Genomic DNA, 27,787 nt, shown 5'->3' with positions numbered 1-27,787 from the left:
TAGGGCAAATACGTTGACACTAGGCACTTAGTAAAAACTGGTAAGTAAGCATCAATAATTGAGTTTATAAAATATAAACCGTTTGTTCTGTTTTAAAATTTATTAACGCATATTATAAACATGTATGAAAATTATCTATATTAAAAGTACAAGTACATGAAGTTTTTCAATCTTGACAAAATTGACTACTTTATACAGTTGTATACTAATTAATTACTAGATGGCCCATTACGACGTCATTGTTTAAAATAGTTTTTCAAACGCTTTAGTTTTATTATCAAAACTAAAGGAGAATATTTTTAAGATAAGATAATACAGCCTGTGGCCTGTAATACGAGCAAAAAATTAAACTGTAGGCTGTACTCCTCATACTGATCAACATTTGTCCAGCAACTTTTAAAAATAAGTTGTGGTCTGATGTTTAATACAATTTAAAGTTCATTCTAAGACGCAATGTGTTGCGAATTTAGTTATGTTTAAGGCTTGCCAAGCAACGTCAATCACAATGATATGGCGTGGCGATGGCGTCCATTAAAGATAATATTTATTTTGTATGAAAAATAAGGACTCTAAATAGGTACTTAATAATTTTTTAAAGTTGTTGAACAAAAGTGTCACCGATTGAGGATTGAGGTGTTTTAATTATTTGCTCGTGTTACAGGCCACACCCGGGTATATGGTTGTATTTAAATTATGATTTTAATTGTACTTTTTTAAGAGACGTGCAAGTAAGAAAAAAAATCTATAGATGATTTGTCAATTAATCTTTAGGCCATACTGTAACTGATTGACTAATTGAAACGATATTTGGATGGTGTTTAGCAAAAATGAGTCATCCCACATCCATTTTACAATAAAATATCAACTTTAAGCATACATTTTTAGAGTTCACATCTTATTGAAAAATTAATGTGGGTTGACACATTATTGCTTAACAGCATCCATTTAGTTTGTCTAAAATAGAGAAACACAAATAATAAAATCGGTACAGAAAACGTTAATTAGTGTACAACCTCTCTAAAATGATAATGATAACATTTTAGCTTCTCATTTGTATTTTTCCCAAAAGGGCTGAAAGTTTTCAGGGATGATGCGAATATTCGGTATCCGGTTCATAGGGCTACCCCGCTTGCAACTCCTAGTACGTGCAAAGTCCGCGCTGTTCTGCTGGGCGCCGCGAGTGCGCAGAGCTTGTGGGGAGTAACAGTATAGAAGTAATAAAAGAAACAAGTCTATGTGTTGGACTCAAGAATTATCTTTGTCTGTTAAAATATGACACATCTTGTAGAAGGATTCATGGGGCTCCCGCGCCTACAGCGCCAAGCGCGTGCAAAGTCCGCGCTGTTCTGCAGAGCGCCGCGAGCGCTCAGAGCTTGTGGGGAGTAACAGTAGAAGTAATAGAAGAAACAACTCTGTGTGTTGGACTCAAGAATTATCTTTGTCTGTTAAAATATGACACATCTTGTAGCAGGGTTCATAGGGCTGCCGCGGCGGCAGCGCCAAGCGCGTGCAAAGTCCGCGCTGTTCTGCAGGGCGCCGCGAGCGCGCAGAGCTTGTGGCGAATGTTCGTCGGATAATTCATCTTCTAGGGACTCTTTTGTTGAAACACCGCACCATAGCTGTGGGAATAAAACAACTTTTAAGTACTTACTGTGAAACGCACAAAGTTGATAAATAAACAGAGAAAGGGTCGCTAAGACCAAACAGTGACTTCATGATAAGCTGATTCGCATGCAAACATAGTAATCACTTTTTTTTTTATTTTTTTTTTATTATGAATGGGCTTACTCATGGCCACAGACTAGCCGAGGCGAGTCACTTATCCGTTTCGAGCCATTCTCCGCTGCTTTAGCGTTTATAGATTTTTAAATTTGGGTGAATTTTTACTTTTGACTTTCTATTTGGCAAAATTTTAAATTTGCCTATCTCATCCATGCATGCTGACTGTTCAAAAATGACCATCGAACGAATGTTTGAATGCATGTGGTCGATGGCATTATCCTCCTAAGTTCCTGCGTATATTTTTTTGTACATATTCTATAATCTATTTTGAAAACAATTGCTTCTGGGTCTCATGAGGAATAGCACTGTCACAGTTTGTCATGTCAAAGCTTAGACAGATTCTAACAAGTAAGTAGCGAGTAGAAAACTACTCACATTTCCATAAGACAGGAAGAACAGCTGTTCCGAGCTCATATGCTCGAAGCCCGGCAACTTGGGCTCGGGGCCGTGCTTACGCAGGTGCTCCTTCAGCGCCGCGAAGGCCTCCCGTAGGCCTCCGTTGTCGGCTATGTTCTCGCCTAGGGTCTTCTTGCCGTCTACCTGTTTTAGAAAATGTTAGAAGACGATATAGGTCAGGAAATGAATACTCAAAAAACGTTGTAGAGGGAAATGCTAGGAACACAATTTTTGACTCCGTAACTTTGTTAAGACTAGTTAGGAGGTAAACATATCAAAAGTCCCCGGCTGTAGCCCCGGTGCTGCGGGGTAGAGGGGGGTAAGAAGGTCGAATTTTTCGGTTTTTCATTGATATCTTGGAAACTTTGCATCTTAGCGACATGACTACTAAGACAAACCGAAAGCTCATAAAATTAGTTACAAGTTTTATCTAGTCAAGTTTTTCGATATCTTGAATAGTTTTTGAGATACCCGCTCTTGAAAGTTTATTTAGGGATTTTAATTTTATCTTGATATCTACATCAGTGATGCTGTTAGGCCATGCTTGGTATCATTTTCGTATAAATCGGGGGTGCTGAATTCATTTATGGTATCACATTGGCACTATTCCGAAGTAAAACCAAATTTAAAAAAAATATATTTTTAAAAATCCCTCTTCACGCTTAAACCACTGAACCAATTTCGTTGAAATTTGGTATAGAAATAGTTTCAGTCTCGACACAGGACATAGGATGGTTTTTATAACCAAAAGCATCTTTTGAGGATGTGAAAAGTGGGGTGGAAGTTTGTATGAGGAGTCAATAACCGCTGAACCGGTTTAGGTGAAATTTAGGATGGTATACATCTGTGATTTAGATGAAAATGATACCTAACATGACTTCAAACTTTACCTTAAGCAGTATTTACCTCAGGAATTCAGTTTCGTCGACGAAGTTGAATTCGCCCCATACTCCATTTCACAACTTTAAAGGATGATTATTGAGATAAAAAGTATCTTATGTCCTGTCTTGGGACTCGAAATATCTGTATACCAAATTACAATTAAATCGGTTGAGCGGTTTAAGCGTGAAGAGGAATTAAAAAAAAAAGGTATTTGTTTAAAGTTTATATGTTTTTTCTAAGGAATGGTGTCAATGTGATACCAAAAATGAATTTAACACCCCCCATTTATACGAAAATGATACCAAACACGGCCTAGCAGCTTCACTAATGTAGATATCAAGATAAAATTGAAAGCCCTAAATAAACTTTCAAGAGCGGATATCTCAAAAACTATTCAAGATATCGAAAAACTTGACTGAATAAAACTTGTAAAAAATTTTATCAGCTTTTGGTTTGTCTCAGTAGTCATGTCGCTAAGACGCAAAGTTTCCAAGATATTAGTGAAAAACCGAAAAATGAGACCTTCTTTTCCCCCTCTCCCCCCCAGCACCGGGGCTACGGCCGGGGACTTTTGATATGTTCACCTCCTAACTAGTCCAAACAAAGTTACGGAGTCAAAAATTGTGTTCCTAGCATTTCCCTCTATAACTTCTTATTTCTTGGCCTAATAAGAAAATTTGTCAGAAAGAGACTTGTAATATTGTATTAAACTAACAAACCAAACTACCATCTACCACATAATTAAGTCTTCAAGGGAAACGTTTTATAAAAGCCTGTGAGTGCTAATGCAAACTGAATCTTCTAATAAAAGGGAAATAAAATGCAACTTCCTTCCCCCTTATTAATACTAAGTATACAACTTTTTTTTATTTTTTTTATTATGAATGGGCTTAGGTACTCATGGCCACAGACTAGCTGAGGCGTAGACGTGGCCTACGATGGAGCGAGCTCGCCCAGAAGGTGCCTGTTCACTCTTGATTTGAAGGTTGCCGGGTTATAAGAACACGGAAATATAGACGCCGGCAAGGAATTCCATTCCTTGGCAGTGCGCATAAGGAAAATAGAAGCAAAGCGCTTCGTGCGAATTGGTGGAATATCTACCAAGTAAGGATGGAAACCGGCCGTGCGTCTAAAAGTCCGATGGTAGAATGGGGACGGTGGAATAAGCTCGTGTAGCTCTTGGGCACACTCCCCGAAGTGCAACCTGTAGAATACCGACAGGCTGGCGACTTTCCGCCGATGGGCCAAAGACTGAAGCTTAGCCGTTAGCTTCTTGTCGCCAATCATCCTCCTGGCTCTGCGCTCCACTGAGTCCAAAGCGGCGAGTTGGTATTTAGCTGAGCCATCCCACAGGTGGCTGCAATACTCCATACACGACCGGACTTGAGCTTTGTAAAGTGTTAGAAGCTGTCCAGGTGTGAAGTATCGCTTCACCTTATTTAGGACGCCCAGCTTTCTGGCCGCAGTTTGTGCTTTAGACTCAATGAAGCTGCCGAAGCTGAGGACTGAACTCAGCTCCATGCCGAGGAGTTCCAGGCTGTCGGCAATAGGTACAGATGCACCCCGGAAAGAAGGAGTCAGGTCGAATGGACTCCGTTTTGCGGAAAATAGACACGTCTGCGTTTTGGAGGCATTGAACGTGACCAGATTGTCATCACCCCACTGGGAAACGAGACTAAGGGTCAAGTTCATTCGCTCAACCATGGCCTCTCTCTGTGAACGTATATCCTCCCTGCTGTCCCCTGCACTAGCCAAATATCTCTCAACAACCGTACTGTCATCTGCATAACCTACAATGCTGGGTTGCAGCATGTCGTTAATGTGGAGCAGGAAAAGGGTTGCGGAGAGAACAGACCCCTGAGGAACACCGGCGTCAATGGCCATGAGGTCCGAAGAGCAGCCATCAATAACTACTCTGATCGACCGTTCACTCAAGAAATCAGATAGCCAGCTACAAAAGTCAGCAGGGATGCCGTATGCAGGAAGCTTGCTAAGGAGACTTGCGTGGAGATGTCCAGTGAAACAGCAAGCGCTTCACCGTTCCTCTCGATGGCCTCGCCGCAGCAGTGCGTGACATACGCTAAAAGATCCCCAGTAGACCGACCTCGGCGAAAGCCATATTGACGGTCACTGAGCAGATCATTTGCTTCGAGGTATGCCAGCAGCTTGCCGTTAAGTACCCTTTCCATGACTTTACAGAGCATGGAGGTAATGGCGATTGGTCGGTAATTGCAGGGATCAGCACGACTACCCTTCTTGGGTACTGGCTGCACGTTTGCAAGCTTCCAAGCTTTCATGAAAAGGTCATGCTCTAAATTGATACCAACTGTTTAAGTGATTAAATTTTGCATTATGTTTTATTTAATGAACAGGCTATAAAATCTGTCAAGCAAATACCTAGGTTGCATATAAAATTTTTGGTTGGGAAGACCGTCATCCGTCGTCCGACCGTCGTCGTTGGGAAGGGCAAAATTCTCGTATTTGAATACATATTTCGATCAGACTCAGTCAAAAGAAAGAGCGTCTCCTCCTCCTCTACCGAACTTCTGTAAGTGGAGTAAGTGTACCGATGCCGATGCTACGGCATAAGGACTAGGGAATGCTTCCGGTACTGAGTTTGTATGACGAGAACCGGGAATTCCCGGTTCCGGTACTGTATTTATATAGAAAACCAATACCGGGAGCACTCCCTAATAAGGACTGCGTCAAGCGAGACATGAACTCCTTCAACATCCCGGTTCATAAATGGGAGGAGCTTGCCGACGACAGAGATAAGTGGCGCAAACTGGTGTTCGATGGTCGTAAAATCCACGATGACGCTTGGTTTAAGACACTCGCAAGTAAGCGAGTCAAGCGTCATCAGCCCGACATCTGTTCGCCACGGGCACACTACACCTGCCAGTTTTGCGGTCGTGGTTGCCGCTCCCGTATTGGCTTATACAGCCATGAAAAACGTTGTCACCCTGCCTGACACTGTTTGTGTAGCCTGCAATAGACTGAAAGGCCTATGATGAGGTCGTACTTGATAGACGGTCTACTCGAAATTGACTTTAGGTATTCTCCAAAAAACCTTACATGTTCATCTAACTCAGGGATGTAGTAGTCGTTGTACTGGTCCACGAAGCACTGGGTCATGTTAATGAAGGCATGCACTGTGCTGTTCGACCACCATGCCAGCATATTGCCGTTTTTGTCAAATTGCCGACCTTTGGATTAAGTAAAAATATGTGAATTAAATTAAGACAGTATTTATTAGAAAGAGAAGATCCTTAGATAAAGCCGAGGTAAGTCCTTTTTCCGTAAAGAAAAGTATTAGATAAGAAACAAAGAGCCATAATATATGAATTTAAAGATGCATTAAAATGGTTTTAAGTCTTAGAGGATATAACCAACGGAGACGCCATGTCTAAAATTTTCGGTACAAAATAGTCTGCCGTTTTTTGCGGGGGAGGGGCACATCAAATGTATATGTATTAGGTACGTCATGTCAGATAAACGTCAGTCCATACATATGGTTGACATGTGGTTGACCATTGGCCGCCTATTTTCGACAGAGGGGAACGCCTGTTAATGGCGGCTCCATTGTTAATTACTCCGAGTTTTAAGTAGGTAATTAAAGCTTCAATCAAAGTGAATTTTAAAAACAAATGAACGTGAAAATTTAGCTTGCAGATTGAGATTTCAAGATACGTGTTCGCATTCATTTTTCATGTAAAATACTGATTTTAGCTTAGCAAGGCGATGATTAATAGTACCTTAAGAAGATTGGAAATACATATTGGTATATGAATGATTTGATAAAATTAACAATCACTCACCAAAGTTGTCAAATCCATGAGTTATCTCGTGACCCAGCACAGTACCAAGCGAGCCATAGTTGAGTGAGCTGTAAAATTGATTAATGTTACTAGTCTTGTTAGTTATAGCAACAACAAATCTTATTGATTAATACTTACTCTAGTCCCAAATCAAAGAATGGATATTGCAACATTACAAGAGGTATAGCTGCGTCCAAAAATTTAAAACAGAATTTAATTTAATTATACATATTGTGGACAAAAGCCAAAGAGTCAAAAGGCATTTGAACGTACAAATGCTGATCTGATGAGATCTTTTGTTTTAAACTTGTTTTTAAGTCAAATATACTCGTATACTGTACTACTGTACTCACTTATAGTGTTCTCTTGAAAAGTATGATAAGCGTTAACTTCCGTAGGATCAGTAGCCCACGTGAAGTTATTTCCACCTCTAAACCTATTCAGGGCCTTCTTAATCTTTACTTGTATTATATTTATCATGTTATCCAAATGTGTGTCCACATTGACTTCTACGCCTTCGTAATACTGTTCTAGTTTTCCTTCATCTAGCAGCCAGTCGGGGAAGCCTATGAGTGATTTCATTTGGATGATCTTCTGATATGTCGCTAGCTTCGTGTCGTCGTCCATCCATTTGACTTGTCCAACTAGGTGGGATAGAGCGTTCTTCATTTCGTGGAGCATGGTTTTAATCTGTAAGCAAAGGTTTTTTTGTATTTTTAGTTTATATCTCTTGGTCATGTGGTAAATATATAATGATACAATAGGTACAATACAATCCAATACAAATCCTCTTTATTGCACAACCTCAGGGGCCAAATTCGACATGTACAACTGTCAGATTTCGCATCCACGTCAAATCAACAGTTGATTTTATTGCATACCGAGTGTTGATTCCATCAACGGTGGATAATATCATTTGGTACAACCAAACTCAACTCTAAACTAAGGGTGGTTCGGTTTGGTTTGCTTGTCACCCTAACTGTGGATTGTTAATGTCAAATTTTGACATTGTACGTATTCGAGAACTTATGATTTTTCCCACATCAACGGGAGATCAACACGATACGTCAAACGTCGCTTGTCGAATAGGGGTCCAGAATAAATGTACATGAAAGCACAAATAATGCATGAAGACAAAGGTATCCAAACAACAGGCGGCCTTATCGCTAAGGAGCGATCTCTTCTAGATAACCCTTAGGTAAACCTTTAGGTTAAGTAGGTAATGATCAGAGAAGTCTAGTAGTCCTACGTTATTTAATGATCTAAGAAATACGAGTAATAATAAATTGAGCTGAGAATGTAATTCTGCTGATTGATCTAAACTTTGCTTAGGACTAATAGTACAATGCCAGTATCAGTATCTACATATTTTCTTGTGAACTGATTTGTAGACCAAGCACGACATTTGGGTCATATAAAATCAGACACCAAGGTACAATACATAATAGTCTTAAAACATAAAAGACTAGGGATGGGATACCTTGGGTTTAGTGACGTTGTAGAAGCTAGGGTCAGCAATGGCGTAGGACACAGCCATGCCCATCAGGTCATTAACAGCGCTTGCACACATGAGGCTGCGCGGCGTCGGGGCCGCGCGGTGCGGGTGCATTGCGTCGTATGAACGTTGAAACAGAGAACGGATTTCGGATGTTGTGTGAACGGACATTACTTCCATCACCTAGAAAAAAATTCGTCATGAAATATTGTTAAAAAATCTGATTTAATTGGCCTTCTTTTGCGCTGCCCTTTATGCCAATAACATTCTTATATATTTAATCAATCTTTATTCGGTTCCCGGAATAAACCGACTTGCGTTGCGACTTTGCCCTGGAGTGTAGTCCTCTGTCAAACATCAATTAAAAACCAAATGGGACTGTAGAATTATTTTAAATAGGGGGTAGTAAATGAGAAGTTTGGTTTAATTCGTATATTCTACAACTCTCCTATTTAAATCCGATTTCCAGTCAATAATTTTGTAGTGGACAAATATAAATATAGCGAAATGGAGGGTATTATCTGAATAGTTTTGTGCTTGAACAATTGAACATACCTTGATCCAAACATACAATTCCAATACAACTGGTGGTGTCTTAGCAACCAACGCCGACATCAGCGCCATATATTTCAAATCAGCATCAGACACCAAAATCTTGTCATTTTTGAAATCGAGCTCAACGTTACTGATATTGAAAACTCCTTCCAAATATCGTTTCCAAATAGGAGACGCTGTAGCATTGTTGCTCTCTACTACAGCATCTGTGTGTGCTTGGATTTCATCTACAGTGAATTCTGGTATATTTGAGAATAATTCTTCGTCAGACATTGTACTGTTATCAGATTCTAACTGAAATAAAGCTTAGAATTAAAAAGGAATAGAAGTTTTAGTTCTACGACCCGAATAGTTGTTAATGTAAATACAATTTCTAATAATAGAGGTGACGAAAACGAACTAGAGTCAGACCGTGAAAAGTCTGCAGCGATTTTGATAGCCCACGCAGTGCAAGTGTAATTTTAAACGTGAAACTTCTATGAAATTATGACGTATAAATAATTAACACTTAGGTACACTGCGTGGGCTATCAAATCCGCTGCAGACTTTTCTTGGTGCGACTATAGTTAATATAATTAGTAAGTCTGTCGAGCTCTATGACATTTACCTTAATTTGTAGACATTGAAAGAATCGAAGACACCTGATTATTTTATGAGTTACCAATAAGTACCTTTATTGAAGGCAACGACACAAATTATTGATTGATACGCTTTTATTTTAGTCGTCTACGTGGAACTATTTCAGAATATACCTACTGGTATTCAGGTGACGTAGGCTAGAATCAACAATTGCTTATCGATCCATTCCTCACTTAGTATGTACCTACCTACACAAGTTATGTTAAAATTCTCATACCTCTTAATAAATAATGCAAGTTTTGGAAATCTTCAATCAACTCATAATCAAATAGGTATATTAATATTTAAAAGACTTACCTGATACAGATCACTATTGATAGACCAATATTCATCGGCAGTCAAAAATATGTTCTGATCAAGTTCAGTTTCGCTAAGTTTGGTGATATCATTGCCGCCAGATTCCAAAACAAACAGCTTTATAAGTTCTGCGTAAAATATTTTGTAAATGTGTGCGTGCTTATTCTCGTCGCTCGATTTCTCCATACTTTCAAAGTAATGTTCGTTGTTGAATAGGATGGAGTCATCTGGCTTGTTAGGGTTGGTTGGGATACCAAGTCTTTGGCTTTTCTTGCCAGCGTGACGTTTTCTTTCGTTATGTACACTGGAAGACGAAATGGTATCTTTAAACGAATAAGGTAAATGAGAAGGATGGACTAAATGTGGGTTAGCGATAAAAATCCGAATCATGTATTGGAAAATTTATAATTGGTAATAAACCTTTTGCTTTTGCAAAAAAAAAAAAATTTCAACACTCAGAACTCCCATATCTAAAGTGGCAAACACAAACCCATAGGTATAAATTTATCATTATGATTTATATCTTCGGAACATTATACTGGAACCCTCAATAACAAACAATTAATCAAGCAGACGTTAATTGCTCTTAGTTAATTCGACAACGTATAAAATACTCGCCACAACCTTTCATCTTCTTTTTTCGTATTTTCTTCCTAACTAGAATGATTCCGACTATACCTACATAAATAGTCAAGAGGCTTGTACTCACTCACTAACTACCCTGTTTAGTGTGGAACTGTGGCACTGCATTAATTAAATAAGAACTCGTAATTCTGACTTACCTAGGAAAAGGATTAGTAGTCTCAGGTGAACCCATCACCAGCCTATACACCGAAGAATTCCTCGGATCAGTGAATATGTCAAACCCGATCAACACATCCATGCCCAGCTTCACTTTCACCTGAATCACCGTCTCCAACCAGTCGAAGCTATACGAGGAATAGTCGAAGTCTTCAGTGATATTGACGAAAGTGGGGTACGGGGGGAGGTTTAGGGTTTCGAGCACTTTTATGACTGGTTTAAGGCCGAGTTTGTCCAGGGTTTCTGTAAGAAGAGAAGCTCTATGTCAATTGTGCACTGAATATTTAGGTTCAGTCAAAGGTTCGGTAAAGCAAAGCGAGTGTAAAAAATCTTCTCTTAAAACTGTCAAGAAGGTCTGCGTAAAATGTGTTTCCGCTTATAAATGCTCAGTTAGATAGAATAAGCTATACATAAAAATCGATTAATTGCCGCAACTATGAATTGTATAGACACAGTTAAGCTTTTAAAATATTGATTAGGTAATTGACCACACTATGCTAGGACTAGGACCTACAGAGAACTTTGTGGAACTACTAAATGTAAAGTCCATTAATCCATTATCGAAAACTGAATTATCTGACTATTAGAACCACATTTAGAACTAATAGGTTAACGCTCCGTAGCGTACGTATGTATTAGCGCACTGTCCAGTCACCACACACGTACTTTAAAGATAAATTAGAAAAGGTTACCTGTGTCCATACAAACTGCATACATATCCTTCGCCTGCTGCACAGGCCGGGGCTCTGAGCCACTCAAGAAGTCCCTCACGACGGTGCAGACCTTAGTCTGCTTGTCTCTGAACCAATCGTAGCTCGTAGGAGCGGTACGCGACCGGGCGCGGGTGGTCTACTCCCCAGCAGTGGCGGTGCGTCCATAAAAGCCGATTCCCACCGGCATGCCTGTTTTTGGACGTTTGAGCAGAGTTGTAAAGGAAATAGGTAAGCCAAATTAGCCCCGGCTTGCCTATGGATATGTTTGACGCGTCGCCACTGCTCCCCAGTCACCACACACGAACTTATATATAGATTAGCTAAGGTTACCTGTGTCCATACAAGCTGCATACATATCCTTCGGCTGCTGCACAGGCCGGGGCCCCGAGCCGTTGCCACTCAGGAAGTCCTTCACGACGGCGTAAACCTTCATCTGTTTGTCTCTGAACCAATCGTAGGAGGGGTAGGCGTCTGGACGCGGGTGGTCTACTGCCCAGTCACCACACACGTACTCAAATATAGATTAGCTAAGGTTACCTGTGTCCATACAAGCTGCATACATATCCTTCGCCTGCTGCACAGGCCGGGGTCCCGAGCCGTTGCCACTCAAGAAGTCCCTCACGACGGTGTACACCTTGGTCTGCTTGTCTCGAAACCAGTCGTAGGAGCGGTACGCGTCCGGGCGCGGATGGTCGACGGCCCAGTTACCGCAAACGTACTGAAAGCAGGTAGATTTTATCTGACAATGGACAGCAGACAAATTCTATGATGATGTTCATAAGAACAGAAGATTACGTTCTTTGCCAATAAGCGGGCTATGTTCATGGTCAATGATGAATGAAATATATTTGAATGTGGAGTTGCTTGTGCATTTTTTTTCTCATAACTACCTCTCGTCATTAACACAATTCTTGGTGATATTTGGTGAGATTTTTGGCTACCCCCTTCCCCCACATAACCTCACGTGTATTTTTTTGAAATTTTTCAATCCAACCGGTAAAATTTCGTAAAATAAACTCGCTATTTTGAAGTGCGGAGTCAAGATTTATGTTTTATGAAACCGAAAAAAAGTATCTACTCATGTGGTAGGTATGTTGTCTTGTAGAAAAATACTTATACCCGTCCTCCAACGTGATCTGTCGTGATTTTCTCGTGACCCCCCACCCCCCTATCGAATCTCACGTGCACAAGCCCTAAAAAGGCGCCTTTATGTAGTTTCACAGCGCTAAAATAATAGATATAATGTATGCTATTACAGGGCTCATAAATAATGCCATGCAACGTTATCTAGGCCATCTATCGAACACGCCGGACATGTCACACGACATGTCGGTACACATTGTCGATAAAGTTTACTTTGATATCGGGGTTTTTAGGACGCCAGTAATGATAGGCTACCTGGATTATAGAACAGTAGTTTGAAAGTGATTACTTTTGATGTGTGGTTAACCTTAGTCATCACGCTATTTGATTTAGGTCTTGTGAGAATAAAATATTTTATTGACCCAGGAAAGCGACTAACAAATTAATACCTTCTGAATATGATGAATTTAATAATATAATTAACTACCTCTATGGTTAAATATTTATAAATGCCATTGAATTGGCTGAAGTTGAACCAAAAGTAAAACAAAGAGTTTCTGCCTCGACTTTCTGTTGAACTTCTTAAAAAACTACAAACTTAGGTACAAAATTAGTGAGGTGTCAATCAGGGTCATATTCTTCCGTCTCAATACAATGGACTAGAGCAGCGGTCGGCAACCTTTTAACAGGCAAGGGCCATATAGTAGTTAATGAAGTGGATGCGGGCCGCACTTTGTTAATATTTATGACTTTATCAGACATTGTCATTTGTCAATATTACATACAAAATAGCCAGGGAGGTTTGCCTGTTGCCGACCGCTCGACTAGACTGAACATCTTGTATGAATATAAGATCCTGTTCAGGATATAATTATACCTAATATAATATTACATAGTTACATACCTTGTAAAAGTCATCACAAGGATCTGCAGAGGTATCCATAGATAGAGCAAGGTTGGCGGCAGAACGGAGACACTCCTTGGTCTCGCAGACCCTGGGCGGCCTATGTCGCTTTTGTTTAATATCTAAAACAACAAATAGCAACATACTTATTCTCATAATGGGATTTGTTTATCATACATTTAGTAACAGTATAAAACTAAGGAGTGTTCCATTTAACTAATCAATGTGGAGAATACCGTCTACGAGGGAAATCCGGCTACAAGCACCTTCGTCGCTTTTAACTCGAGCGTTTGTATTAGTTTGTACATAATACACATACTCCACTTACAAAAGGTCGGTAGAAGTGAAGGAATAAAGCTACTCCTTTCTGACTGTGTCTAAGGGAGGTGGGTGATACACATTTTATAGCAAATTCGTTCGCGTCTTTCCAGACATTGCAAATTTAAGAGAATCTAAAGCAATTTTTTACGCGGCAACTTTACAGGCGGGACACATTTTGTCAGTAAGTACATCATACTCAAATAAGAAAAACGGGATATCTAAGTACCAGAGTCATTAACTTTTAATGTATTGTCCGCAGAAGTGACCTTTTCTAAAATGAGTTTGACCCAGGTGTACCTATACAAATACGAAAGTTCCTGCCCTTTGACATAATTTATATCCGGTCTTCCCCACAAATATTTAACATTGTAGATTAAAGTCCAATACTCACAAAGAACGGTCATAACAATGGCTATACACAGTAAAAGCAGTAGAAGCACTAACAGCATGATTAAAAGCATTTTGCTTTGGTGTTTTCTTCTGAATCTGAAAAAATTAAAAGCATTTTACTTATTGTATTATGTAATGTACCGTAAAATGGGGTGAATTGGGACAAATTCGAAGTTCTAACCTCAATAAAAGTATTTTTTTTTACATGGCACGTTGATTTATCTTGAAAAGTGTCCGGTAGTATAAACTTTAGTTTTACAATGATAATCTGTCGTTTCAGTTCATAGATTCAACGATAGATATATAAAATAATAGGAAATGCCAGCTCACCCCATAGTCGGGGTTAGGGGAGATAGGAATTGAGTGAGACGGGACAGTTGCTAGAATTTACACAATATTACAATAGCTTGACTTCTCAAGAGAATAAAGTATTTATTTGGCCTTTGACGATAAAGATGTCATCTTGGCTAGAGTTATATCAAGCAAGAACGGTATTTGTAGCGACAAACTGTGGTGACGTCGTTATTAATGTTATATTTCTATGAATATATGATGAGGAATATATGACTACCTCACTTTGTAGTCCAAATCGGTGCAAAGTTAGCTTAGACGGACTCTAGTCTGGCCTTATCAGGTAACCTTTTATGCCCTGAAATGTACCTGGCTGTTCTCGAGCCTACGGCGATCAGGTATCCTGACTCCCGCAAATCGTTCCCATTCTTCAACGGAGGTGTAGTGGTCTTGGCGCTTCCCGTTCCTGAAAGTTAAGAAACGCGATTCTAGATTATTTTTACAAGCTTTTATTTACTTTCACCTGACCGTTCGGTTGTCTGTCTGTCTGTAATCAAATCTTGCAAGTTAAATTTGGTCCACTTCCCGGTTTCCGATTGAGCTGAAATTTTGCATGCATGTATAAATCGGATGACAATGCAATATTAGGTATGGTACAATCGAGCTGATCTGATGATGGAGACAGGAGGTGGCCATATGAACTCTGTGATAAAACAACGCAACCTAATTGTGTTAGGGGTTCTTAGATCTCGATGACTATTAGTTGTCTGTCGTAAGAAAAGTACAATCAGCGATAAAAGCTTGTAAATTTTTGCCAAAACTGATTGGACTATACTCTGTCAAGCAATTTCCGTCAGTAGAAAAGAGCGGCAAATTTAAAAAATGTAGGCACAAAGGGTTATCGTCACATAGAAAATTTGAATTTCTCACCTTTTTCTACTGACAAACTTGCTTGAACTATATTTGTGACAGAAGATTTTACAACATAGCCGCCAGATTGCAATGTAATAATGTGTATTATGCTTTAACAGTTGTGAGTTTAACGTATTTGTTTTTTGATGCTGTAAATAGGTGCTATTTCCACTTTAATGATATTATGAGACATATTCCAATAAATCGATGAAAGTACATGTTCTACAATTTTTTTGTTAGTATTACGGACTTTTAGTTAGTTTAATTATATTATTTATTTAATAAAGGTCACTATTAATATTACCAGTAATAGGTTGTAGTAGATATTAGTTCTACAATTACATAAAGGTAATACAAAATGCAAATTAGATAGAACCATCCTACTAATATGGATACTTCGGATAATATTTATGTCGGCGGCCGATCGTAAGATCAGGCAGATCGTAATGTTCCTGTGTAATGTTTTGACCATAGTTACATTAAACCAATTAATAGGTAGGATAGGTTCGTTAGGTTGCTTCAGATGCCCGAAGGGCAAACTCCCCAGAAATAGGAGCCCCGCGTAGCGGGGTTCCGTTGACTCAGGGAAAGAGTTAAAGATTTTCACGTTTCACGATATGCCTGATCTTACGATCGGTCGCCGACATTTATATAGGTACTTAAGTTTTTCACGGTTCAAGGAAATAGCGAGTACAGAATAGAGTTATGACGGCAGAGCTTTATGAAATGTTAATCGTATTTTTATGGTTTCTGGTAACTTTTCTGCACAGCCAGCAACGACGTTTATTGGCTATTATGGCCTATTATATTATTAAAAGCAACCTTATTGATTACTCGTGAATATAAGTAGCGTTAAAGTTATATTATTTGTCGCGAAAAATGTGTTGAGATGGTAATACCTACCGAAAACATCACGTTTCTCTTACTAGTCAGTAGCTTTAATTGTATTGTAGGTATTGTATTTCTTTATTTCAGACTTTGTTGTCCATAGGGTTATTAGTATTACACAAAACTTACGACTATGTTAGTAACGAAGACAAAATCCATATACCTAAAATAAACATTAAACTACAAGTCTTACATATACTTACTTATAAATATGTATTACATCTGGACTCTAAATGAATAGAGTTCCAGTGTTTGAATAATTTGCTGGCCGGATCAGACAAAACAGCGGCCAGGAGACTGTTCGGACTGCCGCACTTTTTACGCATAAGAGAGGCAAATCTTTTAATTTGTTCTCCTTTGGTAAGTTATGATAGCGGCACAAAGAAGAAATGCATAATTGCATATGCGTTCCGTCAACGTGCCAATTGTTTACTTATTATTTTTTACAATACATCTGGTGCTATAATAAGCACATTACGTAACTACGTTGAGTTTAAAGGGCCATATGTACTGTAAAACGTTGTACGATACACGTGCGAATTTCCTATTTTTCGCACTTGTATCGTAAATAACTTTTATGAGATCAAGCCCAATTACAAGCGGACGTATAGCGAAGGTTTAATGACAGCCTCCCTATTGGCATGATATTTTTCGGGTGCAGAACCCTAGCGGACCATATGTACCTACCATATTTCTTTTTTCACAAGCAAACTACACATATTTTAACTGCATATGTAACTTTACAATTTCAGCTCTTGCAATTCTAATTATTTAAATTAATTCACAAAAGCAACGTCCGATATTTTCCATGGTGGTAGCTCTAAACGTTTTAAACTATAAATTAGACATATCTCCAGAGTTTATCTATGTGGAATATAAGTAAAAAGTGTGATGAGTCACGATTTGGCCGGTAAGTTTTCGCGAATTTGCATTTGGCTGCAGTCGAGCGCTTATCAACGGAAATGCCGCCAGATTTAGATTGTTGATGGTTTGTTTACTTTGATTGTACAATCAAATGTAGTGTATAACCCATTATATACTAGTATAACAACTTCCAGTAACATTTATTGTCAATTGAAATGCCTGCGAGCGCGGGCTTCTGGCCGCAGGGAGTATATTTTGGCGGTTCCGTGGGACCTTCCGTATCCTACACTAGAACAGGTGACGCAGAGGCAGCAAAAAACTGTTGTGTCATCAAAATGATTAATGCTTTTTTTGTAGGTATGCATGTTAGTCTGTAAGTATGGTATACCGGGTGTGGCCTGTAATAAGGGCAAAAAATTTAACTGTAGGCTGTACTCTTCACACTGACCAACATTTGTTCAGCAACTTTTAAAAATAACTTGTGGTTTGATTTCTAATACACTTTTAAGTTTATTCTAAGGCGCAATGTATTGCGAATTTTGTTATGTTTAAGGCATGACAAGCAACGTCAATCACAAATGATATGGTGTGGCGATGGCGTCCATTGAAGATAATATTTATTTTGTATGAAAAATAGGAAGTCTAAATACTTCATAATTTTTTAAAGTTGTTGAATAAAAGTGTCACCGTTTGAAGAGTACAATCTATGTTTTAATTATTTGCTCGTGGTACAGGCCACACTCGGTATAATATGTATCTATGGGACTTTGTTGCCTTACTTGTAAATTATTACGTGACAAGATAAACAATTGAATAAATTTTGATTGCCCCGTAATGTTGTTAAGCTATAAAAGAAATAAGTTTCACTCCTGTGTATAACAAAATATTGTAACACATAAACACATGTCATGTCATGACTTGTAGGAGTTGTAGGTAATAGGGACTCAGAAAATTCAAAAATGTATCTCAAAAGAGAAATCGGAATTTAAGTTTAAAACGCTCCAGATGTAGTTAGCTTCGATTAAAATTGTGGATACTTGGCCTAGTAGGTAATGTATAAAAGAGTGTAAAACTTACTGGTAACCGTGGGACCCATAACATCCCCCCCTTCACCGGGCCACGCATTCATTTTTAAAAACTCTCCCCGCTCCCACAAACTCGTAAAAGTTTCTCGCTCGTTCTACAATTCAAAACTTCGCGACACATCATTCAAAAATCGAATGGTTTAAAAAGTTACTCTAAGCGGCCAGTAACTTTTTTTTTTTAGTTTTTAGTTTCAGACCGAGCGGCTTCAGAGCATTTCAGCTACTGAATTGTTGTGGCTTCCGTAGGCCGTTATGTAGTGTGTCCATTCGTTGACCGATGATTGGGACATATTTGTAGACAAATAAAAGACGATCGAATTTATAGATTTGTTTTCGGTTGTCCTTTACCCTTTATTAAGGGCAACGGTCTCAATAATACCTACCACTTTATAACATTATCTTATTGTCCTTTTTTCTGTACAGAATTTTTGGGATTGGCGATGACTCGACGAGGCACTAATGATATTTTTCAGTCTTGCCCGTTAAAAGTTTAGTTAATGAAATTTTATTAAAAATATACATAAAACCTTTAAGCGAGCATTTCTTGTTTATTTATTATATATTTCGGGGATCTCGGAAACGGTTCTAACGATTTCGATGAAATTTGCTATATGGGGGTTTTCCAGGGTGATTAATCGATCTAGCTAGTTCTTATCTCTGGGAAAACGCGCATTTGTGAGTTTTTATATGTTTTCCGAGCAAAGCTAGGTCTCCCAGATATAATTTTTTTTATTTATGCAAATTGTATAGGTACTGTATGGCGTTACACTGCTAACTGACGCTGTTCCTAACACATAACGGAAGGAAGCACATAACGTACAAGCACTGCAAGTAAATTATGCACTACCCCGATGAATGTCGGACTAGGTCAGGGCGGTCAGATAATAATATATTACAGGTGCATGTCCAGAAAGTAGGTCTTCTTTTCTATTTAATCCCTGAGTTAATAAAGATTAAAGTAATTGTTACAGCAGTATTGTATTCAAAATACGAACACAGTAAATATTATAAACATTGTTCGAATTGGGCCGTAATTCCGTTTACATTTTTTCACCACACCAGCTAGTAAAGGCTCTCTTGATTATTCAAAAATTGATGAAAAAGTAGTATTTTATCCACATGTGTGGCAAAGTAATCTGATGCAAATTTTGAGTTTTTGACTGGTAGAAATGACTTGTAGGTAAATGATAATTTTGAATAATAAATATTTAATAACGTTCATTTGGATTTGATTAAAAAATTTAGCACACTGGAAAACCTGGGTTAAGTAGTTTATTTTATTATCGTACATTTCGTCATCAGAATAGCTTTTATGCATAATGGAACGTCTATAAAGTCCTCTTTTTCAAAGCATCTTCAATTCAGTAAGCTTAGCTCTAGTGCGTAGCGACAGCATCTCACGTGTAAGACTACCGACCCGTCTATTTCTAACTTTCTGTGTGAAGTAAAAAGAGACAGATAATATCTCGCGCACGAGATTCTGTCGTGGTGCACTCTTGCAAAGCCTACGAGCACTTTACAGGGAGCCTAATCCAGATGATAATCGTAGTTAGAATACGCCGACCGAAACTTAAATGATGCATGGAAATAGTCACATGACTTTGTTTTAGAATCTGTCATTTCGATACATTTATTTTTTTGTTTATTGATTGCCATTGTATGTGTTGCAGTCAAAAGTGTGAACTGGTCAAAAGAACTTTTAACCGACAAAACTAAACTGCTTTTGACTGAGCATGTTGGTCAAAAGTAGTTTTACCTGAAAATCATACCTATTTCTGGCAGCAGTTTCGTTTTTAGGGCGTAGCAAAAAAAAAACCCTAACCTACCTATCTCTGGGAACAGTTTCGTTTTTTGGGCGTAGCAAAAAAAAAAACCCTAACCTACCTATCTCTGCGAGTACTTTTGACTGATAGTAACAGTCATACAATTACTATTAACCAATGATTTTCAGGTAAAACTACTTTTGACCAACATACTCAGTCAAAAGCAGTTTTGCCTGTTTTTGTCGGTTAAAAGTTCTTTTGACCAGTTTACACTTTTGACTGCGACATATGCATTGTAATCTTGTCTAGGCTTGGCTAGGTCCTTGGTTCAAAGCCAGCGTGGTGACCCCAGCAGCTGTCATAAGCCCGCACGCGATCTGTAGTGATGCGACATCGATTATACAACGCAGTATCCCGATGTGGCATTGTTTCATTCATTATGGCTTCCTTTGTTTACACAACGTCACGTGAGATGTTGTTATCTCGTTTAGTTTAGGGTGAGAGTGAGACACAATACTTTTGCGTAAGGTTAGTATTTTTACGTTTTTAGGGTTCCGTACCCAAAGGGTAGCAACGGGACTGTCTGTCACCATGCTGTATCTCATGAACCGTGACAGCTAGACAGTTGAAATTTTCACAGATGATGTATTTCTGTTGCCGCTATAACAACAAATACTTACTAAAAACAGAATATAATACATATTTAAGTGGGGCTCCCATAAAACAAACGTGATTTTTTTGCCGATTTTTGCGTAATGGTATTACGTAAAGTATGACTCACGTTAGACCGGGCCGTGTCCGGGCCGGAGCTTCCGGCGCATTGTTTTCTATGGAAGGAATCACGTGATCACCTGTTATGTCATAGAAAAGTAGGCTCCGGAAGCTCCGGCTCGGACACGGTCCAGTCTAACGTGAGTCATCCTCAAAGGTTCACCAATTTAACCCACGTGCGCATGTCTTAAGGCCACTTGCATCATTCACTAACCCGGGGTTAACCGGTTAAACTTAGAATTACCATGGTTACCAGTACAATTTGACACTGGGTTAAAGGCTTAACCGATTAACCTCGGGTTAGTGGAATGGTGCAAGCGGGCCTTATATGTTAATGTCGTCATAGTTCATTATACGTTTTGCAAGATTCAGAAATAAAACGAAAAAACCATGGTATAAATCTTTATTGTCGCTACCGACGATCTCGACGCATATAACGGGGCTACAGTAACTAGCGGCACTACCATCCGTGTCCGTAGCCCACGGAGGCGATCGCTGGCGCGTGGTACGATTGCACGATGGGCTGTGCGAATGGCGCGTGCACGATGGGCTGTGCGATCGGTGCGTGCACGATGGGCTGTGCGATCGGTGCGTGCACGATGGGCTGTGAGATAACTGGAGCGGCGTGGACCACTGGCTGTGCGATTGAGACTGGGTGGACGACCTGACAGAAGATTATAGTGTTTTAATGACCAATTCTTTAAAATATTTTAAGCTAAAAAATAAGAATATAAGTAAAGGAGTTGTAGAGCTGTCTCGCTACTCATTTAGTCCACCCCAACTAGTAAAAAATAGGTGTTGCATGGAATACATGAATTCTTACAAATATCCGAACAATATTTGTTGTTGCTTTTATTAATTTATCTAAACGCCACTATATTCTGAGCAACCACCCCGTGATACTCTTGGTTGATCTTACTCTGGATGCCGTATGCACTACGGGTTGCCCACTGCCTGGTGACCCTACCTGTTGGAACGAAGAGTAGCTAGGGGCAGCAGGCTTGGCTATATTGGCTATTGGCATAGACCACCTGCTCTACCAGCACGGCAGTACCGTTTGCGCACTACCTGGTTGACTCTACCTGTTGGAACGAAGAGTAGCTAGTGGCAGCAGGCTTGGCTATATATACGGGAGCTTGGGCCGCCTGCACTACCGGCACAGCAGCACCGGTTGCGCACTACCTGGTTGACCCTACCTGTTGGAACGAAGAGTAGCTAGTGGCAGCAGGCTTAGCTATGGCTACGGGTGCGGCGTGGACTGCCTGCACTACTGGCGCGGCGTGCACTACTGGTTGCGCAACAGCCACGGGTTGGGCAACCGCTACTGGTTGCTGTACTACGCTGACTGATGACACCTGAAAACGTTAGTTTAGATTATTTATTTCATAATGATAAATTACAGTATAAATTATTCTTACGCTAATGTCTATAAATCAATATGCATATGGGCATTTTCACTTAACTGTGCACCTTTAACGCCCGGTTAGCAATCGTTAGGTACAAGACTGACGGTCAATGTCATTTTGTCAGAAATGTGGTTAGACGTTACTGAAACATGACTTAAGTCGCGCTTTAAAGTGCAAGTTAAAATGAAAATGCCCATATAATCATAAAATGTCAGCAATAATTAAAATTTGTGAAAACTAGGTAACAATTGATAAGTTAAAAAGGTACTTGTGAACTATCGTCAACTTCTATGAAATTATGACGTATATATAACACTTGCACTGCGTGTGCTATTAAAATCGTAACCTCGACATCGTTGCTTTCGTCTGAACTGTAAATGCTAGTTGAATATATCAGCTACCCCGTGTCCTAGTCCGAGGCCGCCTAATCCGTAGCCGCCGAGGCCGTAGTCGCCCAGGCCGTAGCCGCCGAGGCCGTAGCCGCCGATAAGGCCTCCGGGCCTCGGCGCGGCTGCCGCCACGGCCAGGACTGTAAATAATACCTGTGGGGAAAAGTCAGATTTATATGTACATATTACTCTATAGGTAGTATATGTACAATCGCCTGGGCTCGCGGTGTTCCATTTGAATGGTTTGAACGCCTTGCAGGTAGCCAGGTAGCAGCTCGGTTGCAAGGATTGAGGCATTTTTTCTTAACTTGAACACCGCGAGTTCAAAACATAGGAACAAATATTCATGATAAACACACAAATACCACCAGCCACCAGCTTAACCAGGATTCGAACCCGGGACCTCCTGCTTTGTAAGCAAGGTCACTACATGCAAGACTATAAGGATGCCGTTACAAAATAAAACTATTTATTTTTCGTACGAGATACTGATAATAGCTCTATCGGTAGATATACACGTGTCTTATATTTTTAGAAGTCCTATTTGTCATTGTTGGTTTCTATTTGTAATGTAATTTTTCATTAATATATTCTGGGCGTGTTCCCTAATAGCATTTTCTTGTAGGGATTTTGTTGGGCCTTTGTTTACGTATTAGTTGGGCAACCGTTATATTTGGCCGTACGATTTGCTGGAGGGCCCTCGACAAAGGCCCTCCCGAAGATTCCCAACAGAGGGCCATAAGAGTAATTTTTTCGTTGGGCCTATTTAAATAAATCATACAATTATTCAACGGTGGCGGTTTTGGTTGGGCCGTGGTTGGGCCTATACACATTTGTTTGATGGTTGGTTAATTGTTACATTTGGCCGTACGATTTGCTGGAGGGCCCTCGACAAAGGCCCTCCCGAAGATTCCCAACAGAGGGCCATTAGAGTAATTTTTTCGTTGGGCCTATTTAAATAAATCATACAATTATTCAACGGTGGTGGTTTTGGTTGGGCCGTGGTTGGGCCTATACACATTTGTTTGATGGTTGGTTAATTGTTACATTTGGCCGTATGGCTTGCTCTAGGGCCAACTGCAAAAAAATAAAAAGGGCATTTTTTTCGTTGTGCTACTGTTTGCAAATTCAAAAATTATCCAACGGCAATTGTCAGGTAGGTCGGTAGGTAGTCGTGCACCAGGTTGAAGGCCCAACACAGCTTGTCCCACAAAGGGCCAACATTGTAACTTTAACGTTGGGCCTTGTGTAGGATTCTTACAATACTACCGTAGGTAAATAGTTGTGTAATTTATAGTGTGCCTACAGTCTAATTATCTAATGGGCTTTTGTTTACGAGTCCTACAGTTACCCTACGTTAAGTAAGTGGTTGTGTAATACGACGTTGGGCCTTTGCTGATAAATATTACAATTACACTACGATAGGCATTGGCTGTATCCACATGAAGGCCCTAGGCAGCAGTTGTTGTTAATCTTCTCTGTATCGTTCCAATTTTAGTATATGTACTGCCGAAGCAAGTACACTTACTATACACTCTAATTTGTATATATACTAACCGCACTTCGAAACTTCGTAAGCGAGATTTATGTTTTTTGAGATTTAAATTGAGAAAATGTTGGTAAAATACAATTTTTAAATTTATGTATAAATTTTATAGTTATAGCTATTAGATTTATAAGTTACTTTTAAAAAATATTATGATTATATCCGGAATAATCGAGAAAATAACTATAACTTCGATGTTTGGAGACAGTAACGCCATCTAGTGACGCCACAAGCAAACTCAACTGGTATTGTTGGGCATCAGTACCACAGCCAATGTTGGTAAATGCGATATTTGTGCTCACTGGGCCAACGAATGTTATCGTTGTTTAGCCACCGGTACCAAAATACACAAAAGCCCATTGTTAGGCTTCAGTGCCACAGCCAATGTTGGTAAATACGATATTTGTCATCATTGGGCCATCGGATGATATCTTTGACTAGCCAACGTTACCAAAATTCACAAAGGCCCATTGTTGGGCATCCGTGCCACAGCCAATGTTGGTAAATGCGGTACTCGTCACCATTGGGCCAATGAATGTTATCGTTGTTTAGCGAACGGTAGCAAAATACACAAAGGCCCATTGTTGGGCCTCAATGCTACAGCCAATGTTGGTAAATGCAATATTTGACGTCATTGGGCCATCGGATGATATCGTTGATTAGCCAACATTACCAAAATAAACAAAGGCCCGTTGTTGGGCATCAATGCTACAGCTAATGTTGGTAAATGCGATATTTGTGGTCATTGGGCCATCGGATGATATCGTTGATTAGCCAACGTTACCAAAATACACAAAAGCCCATTGTTAGGCTTCAGTGCCACAGCCAATTTTGGTAAATACGATATTTGTCATCATTGGGCCATCGGATGATATCTTTGACTAGCCAACGTTACCAAAATTCACAAAGGCCCATTGTTGGGCATCCGTGCCACAGCCAATGTTGGTAAATGCGGTACTCGTCACCATTGGGCCAATGAATGTTATCGTTGTTTAGCGAACGGTAGCAAAATACACAAAGGCCCATTGTTGGGCCTCAATGCTACAGCCAATGTTGGTAAATACGATATTTGTCGTCATTGGGCCATCGGATGATATCGTTGATTAGCCAACGTTACCAAAATACACAAAGGCCCATTGTTGGGCCTCAATGCTACAGCCAATGTTGGTAAATGCGATATCTGTCGTCATTGGGCCATCGGATGATATCGTTGATTAGCCAACGTTACCAAAATACACAAAGGCCCATTGTTGGGCATCAATGCTACAGCCAATGTTGGTAAATGCAATATTTGACGTCATTGGGCCATCGGATGATATCGTTGATTAGCCAACATTACCAAAATAAACAAAGGCCCGTTGTTGGGCATCAATGCTACAGCTAATGTTGGTAAATGCGATATTTGTGGTCATTGGGCCATCGGATGATATCGTTGATTAGCCAACGTTACCAAAATAAACAAAGGCCCATTGTTGGGCATCAGTGCCACAGCCAATGTTGGTAAATGCGATTTTTGTCATCATTGGGCCATCGGATGATATCGTTGATTAGCCAACGTTACCAAAATACACAAAGGCCCATTGTTGGGCATCAATGCTACAGCCAATGTTGGTAAATGCGATATCTGTCGTCATTGGGCCATCGGATGATATCGTCGATTAGCCAACATTACCAAAATAAACAAAGGCCCATTGTTGGGCATCAGTGCCACAGCCAATGTTGGTAAATGCGATATTTGTCATCATTGGGCCATCGAATGATATCGTTGACTAGCCAACGTTACCAAAATACACAAAGGCCCATTGTTGGGCATCAATGCTACAGCCAATGTTGGTAAATGCGATATCTGTCGTCATTGGGCCATCGGATGATATCGTCGATTAGCCAACATTACCAAAATAAACAAAGGCCCATTGTTGGGCATCAGTGCCACAGCCAATGTTGGTAAATGCGATATTTGTCATCATTGGGCCATCGAATGATATCGTTGACTAGCCAACGTTACCAAAATACACAAAGGCCCATTGTTGGGCATCCGTACCACAGCCAATGTTGCTAAATGCGGTATTCGTCACCATTGGGCCAACGAATGTTATCGTTGTTTAGCGAACGGTAGCAAAATACACAAAGGCCCATTGTTGGGCATCACTGCCACTGCCAATGTTGGTAAATGCGATATATGTCATCATTGGGCCAACGAATATTATCGTTGTTTAGCCAACGGTACCAAAATACACAAAGGCCCATTGTTGGGCATCTGTGCCACAGCGAATGTTGGTAAATGCGATGGTGGGCCAATACAAAATTAATGTTGGCTACGGAACGAACCTCATCCCAACGTTTTCCCTACCGTTGGCACCGTGGGCCCCAACGAAAATGCTACTAGGGTTGGTACGACTATATTCACTAAGTTATTTGTGCAGGTTAAGGCTCTTACAACCATGGTTAAGGCGGACCGCCAAGACCGGCGGCAGCCGATAAGACCGTACAAAATAGAAATTAGATAGATAGGTCCTTACTCCTTATTTATCAAAAGGAAGACATAACTTATGGTCAATGCCAGACCAGAGGGCTGGCAGCTCGGACAGAGAATAAGTCTGGTCATCCAAATGGTAACGCTGTCAGCCTTCTGGGCACCAAAACTCATTAAGGCGACCTGAGATATTTTATTTATAAGTTTAGTTTTTTTTTTATTTTAATGATTAGATTACTGTAGGTACTTGTATGTTATAGGTACCTAAATAAAACGAGGTTTTGACTATGTATAGGCAGCCTAATATGTACCTATTCATTAAAATTAAAATGTCTACCCTAATCTTAAGACCAAAATTTGTGTTTACTTTTGTATTACTTATTTAGCATTTTCTATTAATTAAATTTTATGATTCAATCAAAATATTCATATCTCTCGGCTCTCCCTCTTACCTCTCAAAAAGAAAGTCAAAATCAATGAAATACTCACTAAGTATCGCATAGTTGGGATAACCGTCGCTCGCGAACTAAGAATGTGGTATGACCAATTACTCGCCCAGCTGCCCTTATATACGAGATGGTATTTAACTAGCCTGAGTTTAGACATCCGCAGAATTAATTTTAGGTGCGCTGAGCGAACGTGACGAGAAACGGCCCTACATTTCTAAGAAAAACTGAACGAGAAAATCTTATTCAGTTCACATAATGATTAACAACTCTATTTCTATTAAGCTAAGGTTGTAATTCCTGATTTTTGGGGATTTTAGTTATGACGTTTTAAAAATGGAGGTTTTATTTTAAATGATTAAAATTGATAAGACTACTGAATTACGGCTGATTTTGAATATTTTTTATCAGGTATTTAGTTCAGTTTCTTTTATAGAGGGCGGGGCGTTATGTACCTAAAGTATCTTAGGTTATAAATAGGGATGCATATGTTTGGTTATTATAATTATGTAATCTTACATTTTTTTCTCGAAAGATAGAGTTACTTTATAATCAAATTAAAATTCATTAATTATTCACAAAGAGACGACAATTTTATTTATTTCTAGTCTAGTGTTTCTATTATCTGTTGATTATACAGTTTGTGTTTAATCATGGGGCTTTCAATCCAGGGCTTGATTTTACTCGCTAAACTGAGATACTTTTACTATAAGACCAACCCTAAAATTGGGGAATTTTTTTTGGCTTTTCCATAGAAAACGTCGACATCTGGTCACCTGGTCAGCCAAAATATATGTATGTAAAAATAAAATTTTTCGGGATTTCGGGGTTGGTGCCATACTTAATAAAAGTAGCTCAGTTTAGCGAGTAGAATCGA

The 27,787-nt window shown here is 39.5% G+C and overlaps 2 protein-coding genes across 3 annotated transcripts; both read right to left on the bottom strand.

The window, feature by feature from the left end:
* Window positions 1–81: 81 nt before the first annotated feature.
* On the bottom strand, window positions 82–18,345 carry LOC134671449 (endothelin-converting enzyme 1). 2 transcript variants are annotated; one of them, XM_063529306.1, is made up of 15 exons: window positions 18,109–18,345; window positions 14,737–14,833; window positions 14,078–14,172; window positions 13,366–13,487; window positions 11,916–12,096; window positions 10,647–10,908; window positions 9,865–10,168; window positions 8,929–9,222; window positions 8,359–8,556; window positions 7,232–7,568; window positions 7,017–7,065; window positions 6,879–6,946; window positions 6,136–6,266; window positions 2,158–2,322; window positions 82–1,619 (listed from the first exon to the last, which is right to left on the bottom strand). In XM_063529306.1, exons 1-15 carry the CDS (start codon window positions 18,158–18,160, stop codon window positions 1,446–1,448), a joined length of 2,529 nt encoding a protein of 842 aa, XP_063385376.1. In that variant the 5' UTR covers window positions 18,161–18,345; the 3' UTR covers window positions 82–1,445. The 2 variants fall into 2 exon arrangements, with proteins under 2 accessions (XP_063385376.1, XP_063385378.1); XM_063529308.1 differs by lacking the exon at window positions 11,916–12,096 and adding an exon at window positions 11,709–11,889 and having other exon boundaries at window positions 18,109–18,343.
* A 2,765-nt stretch (window positions 18,346–21,110) lies between these two features.
* On the bottom strand, window positions 21,111–26,980 carry LOC134671543 (cuticle protein 79-like). The gene is made up of 4 exons (XM_063529402.1): window positions 26,954–26,980; window positions 22,458–22,598; window positions 21,847–22,005; window positions 21,111–21,314 (listed from the first exon to the last, which is right to left on the bottom strand). The coding sequence occupies exons 1-4, from the start codon at window positions 26,963–26,965 to the stop codon at window positions 21,111–21,113; spliced, it is 516 nt and encodes a 171-aa protein (XP_063385472.1). The 5' UTR covers window positions 26,966–26,980.
* Between the last annotated feature and the right edge of the window lie 807 nt (window positions 26,981–27,787).

The sequence above is a fragment of the Cydia fagiglandana genome, chromosome 15, assembly GCF_963556715.1.
Source record: "Cydia fagiglandana chromosome 15, ilCydFagi1.1, whole genome shotgun sequence".
Lineage (NCBI taxonomy): Eukaryota > Metazoa > Arthropoda > Insecta > Lepidoptera > Tortricidae > Cydia > Cydia fagiglandana.
This window is presented reverse-complemented; position numbering and strand designations above follow the sequence as displayed.

Coding starts and splice junctions, on each gene's coding strand:
- LOC134671449 (XM_063529306.1), bottom strand. CDS start 18,160: ATGAATGCGTGGCCCGGTGAAGGGGGGGATGTTATGGGTCCCACGGTT. Junction 8,557..8,928: donor AATTGTATGTTTGGATCAAG/GTATGTTCAATT, acceptor ATTTTTTTCTAG/GTGATGGAAGTAATGTCCGT. Junction 6,267..6,878: donor TCATGGATTTGACAACTTTG/GTGAGTGATTGT, acceptor CTTAATCCAAAG/GTCGGCAATTTGACAAAAAC.
- LOC134671543 (XM_063529402.1), bottom strand. Junction 22,006..22,457: donor GCCTCGGACTAGGACACGGG/GTAGCTGATATA, acceptor TAACGTTTTCAG/GTGTCATCAGTCAGCGTAGT. Junction 21,315..21,846: donor GCTACTCTTCGTTCCAACAG/GTAGGGTCAACC, acceptor ATCTTCTGTCAG/GTCGTCCACCCAGTCTCAAT.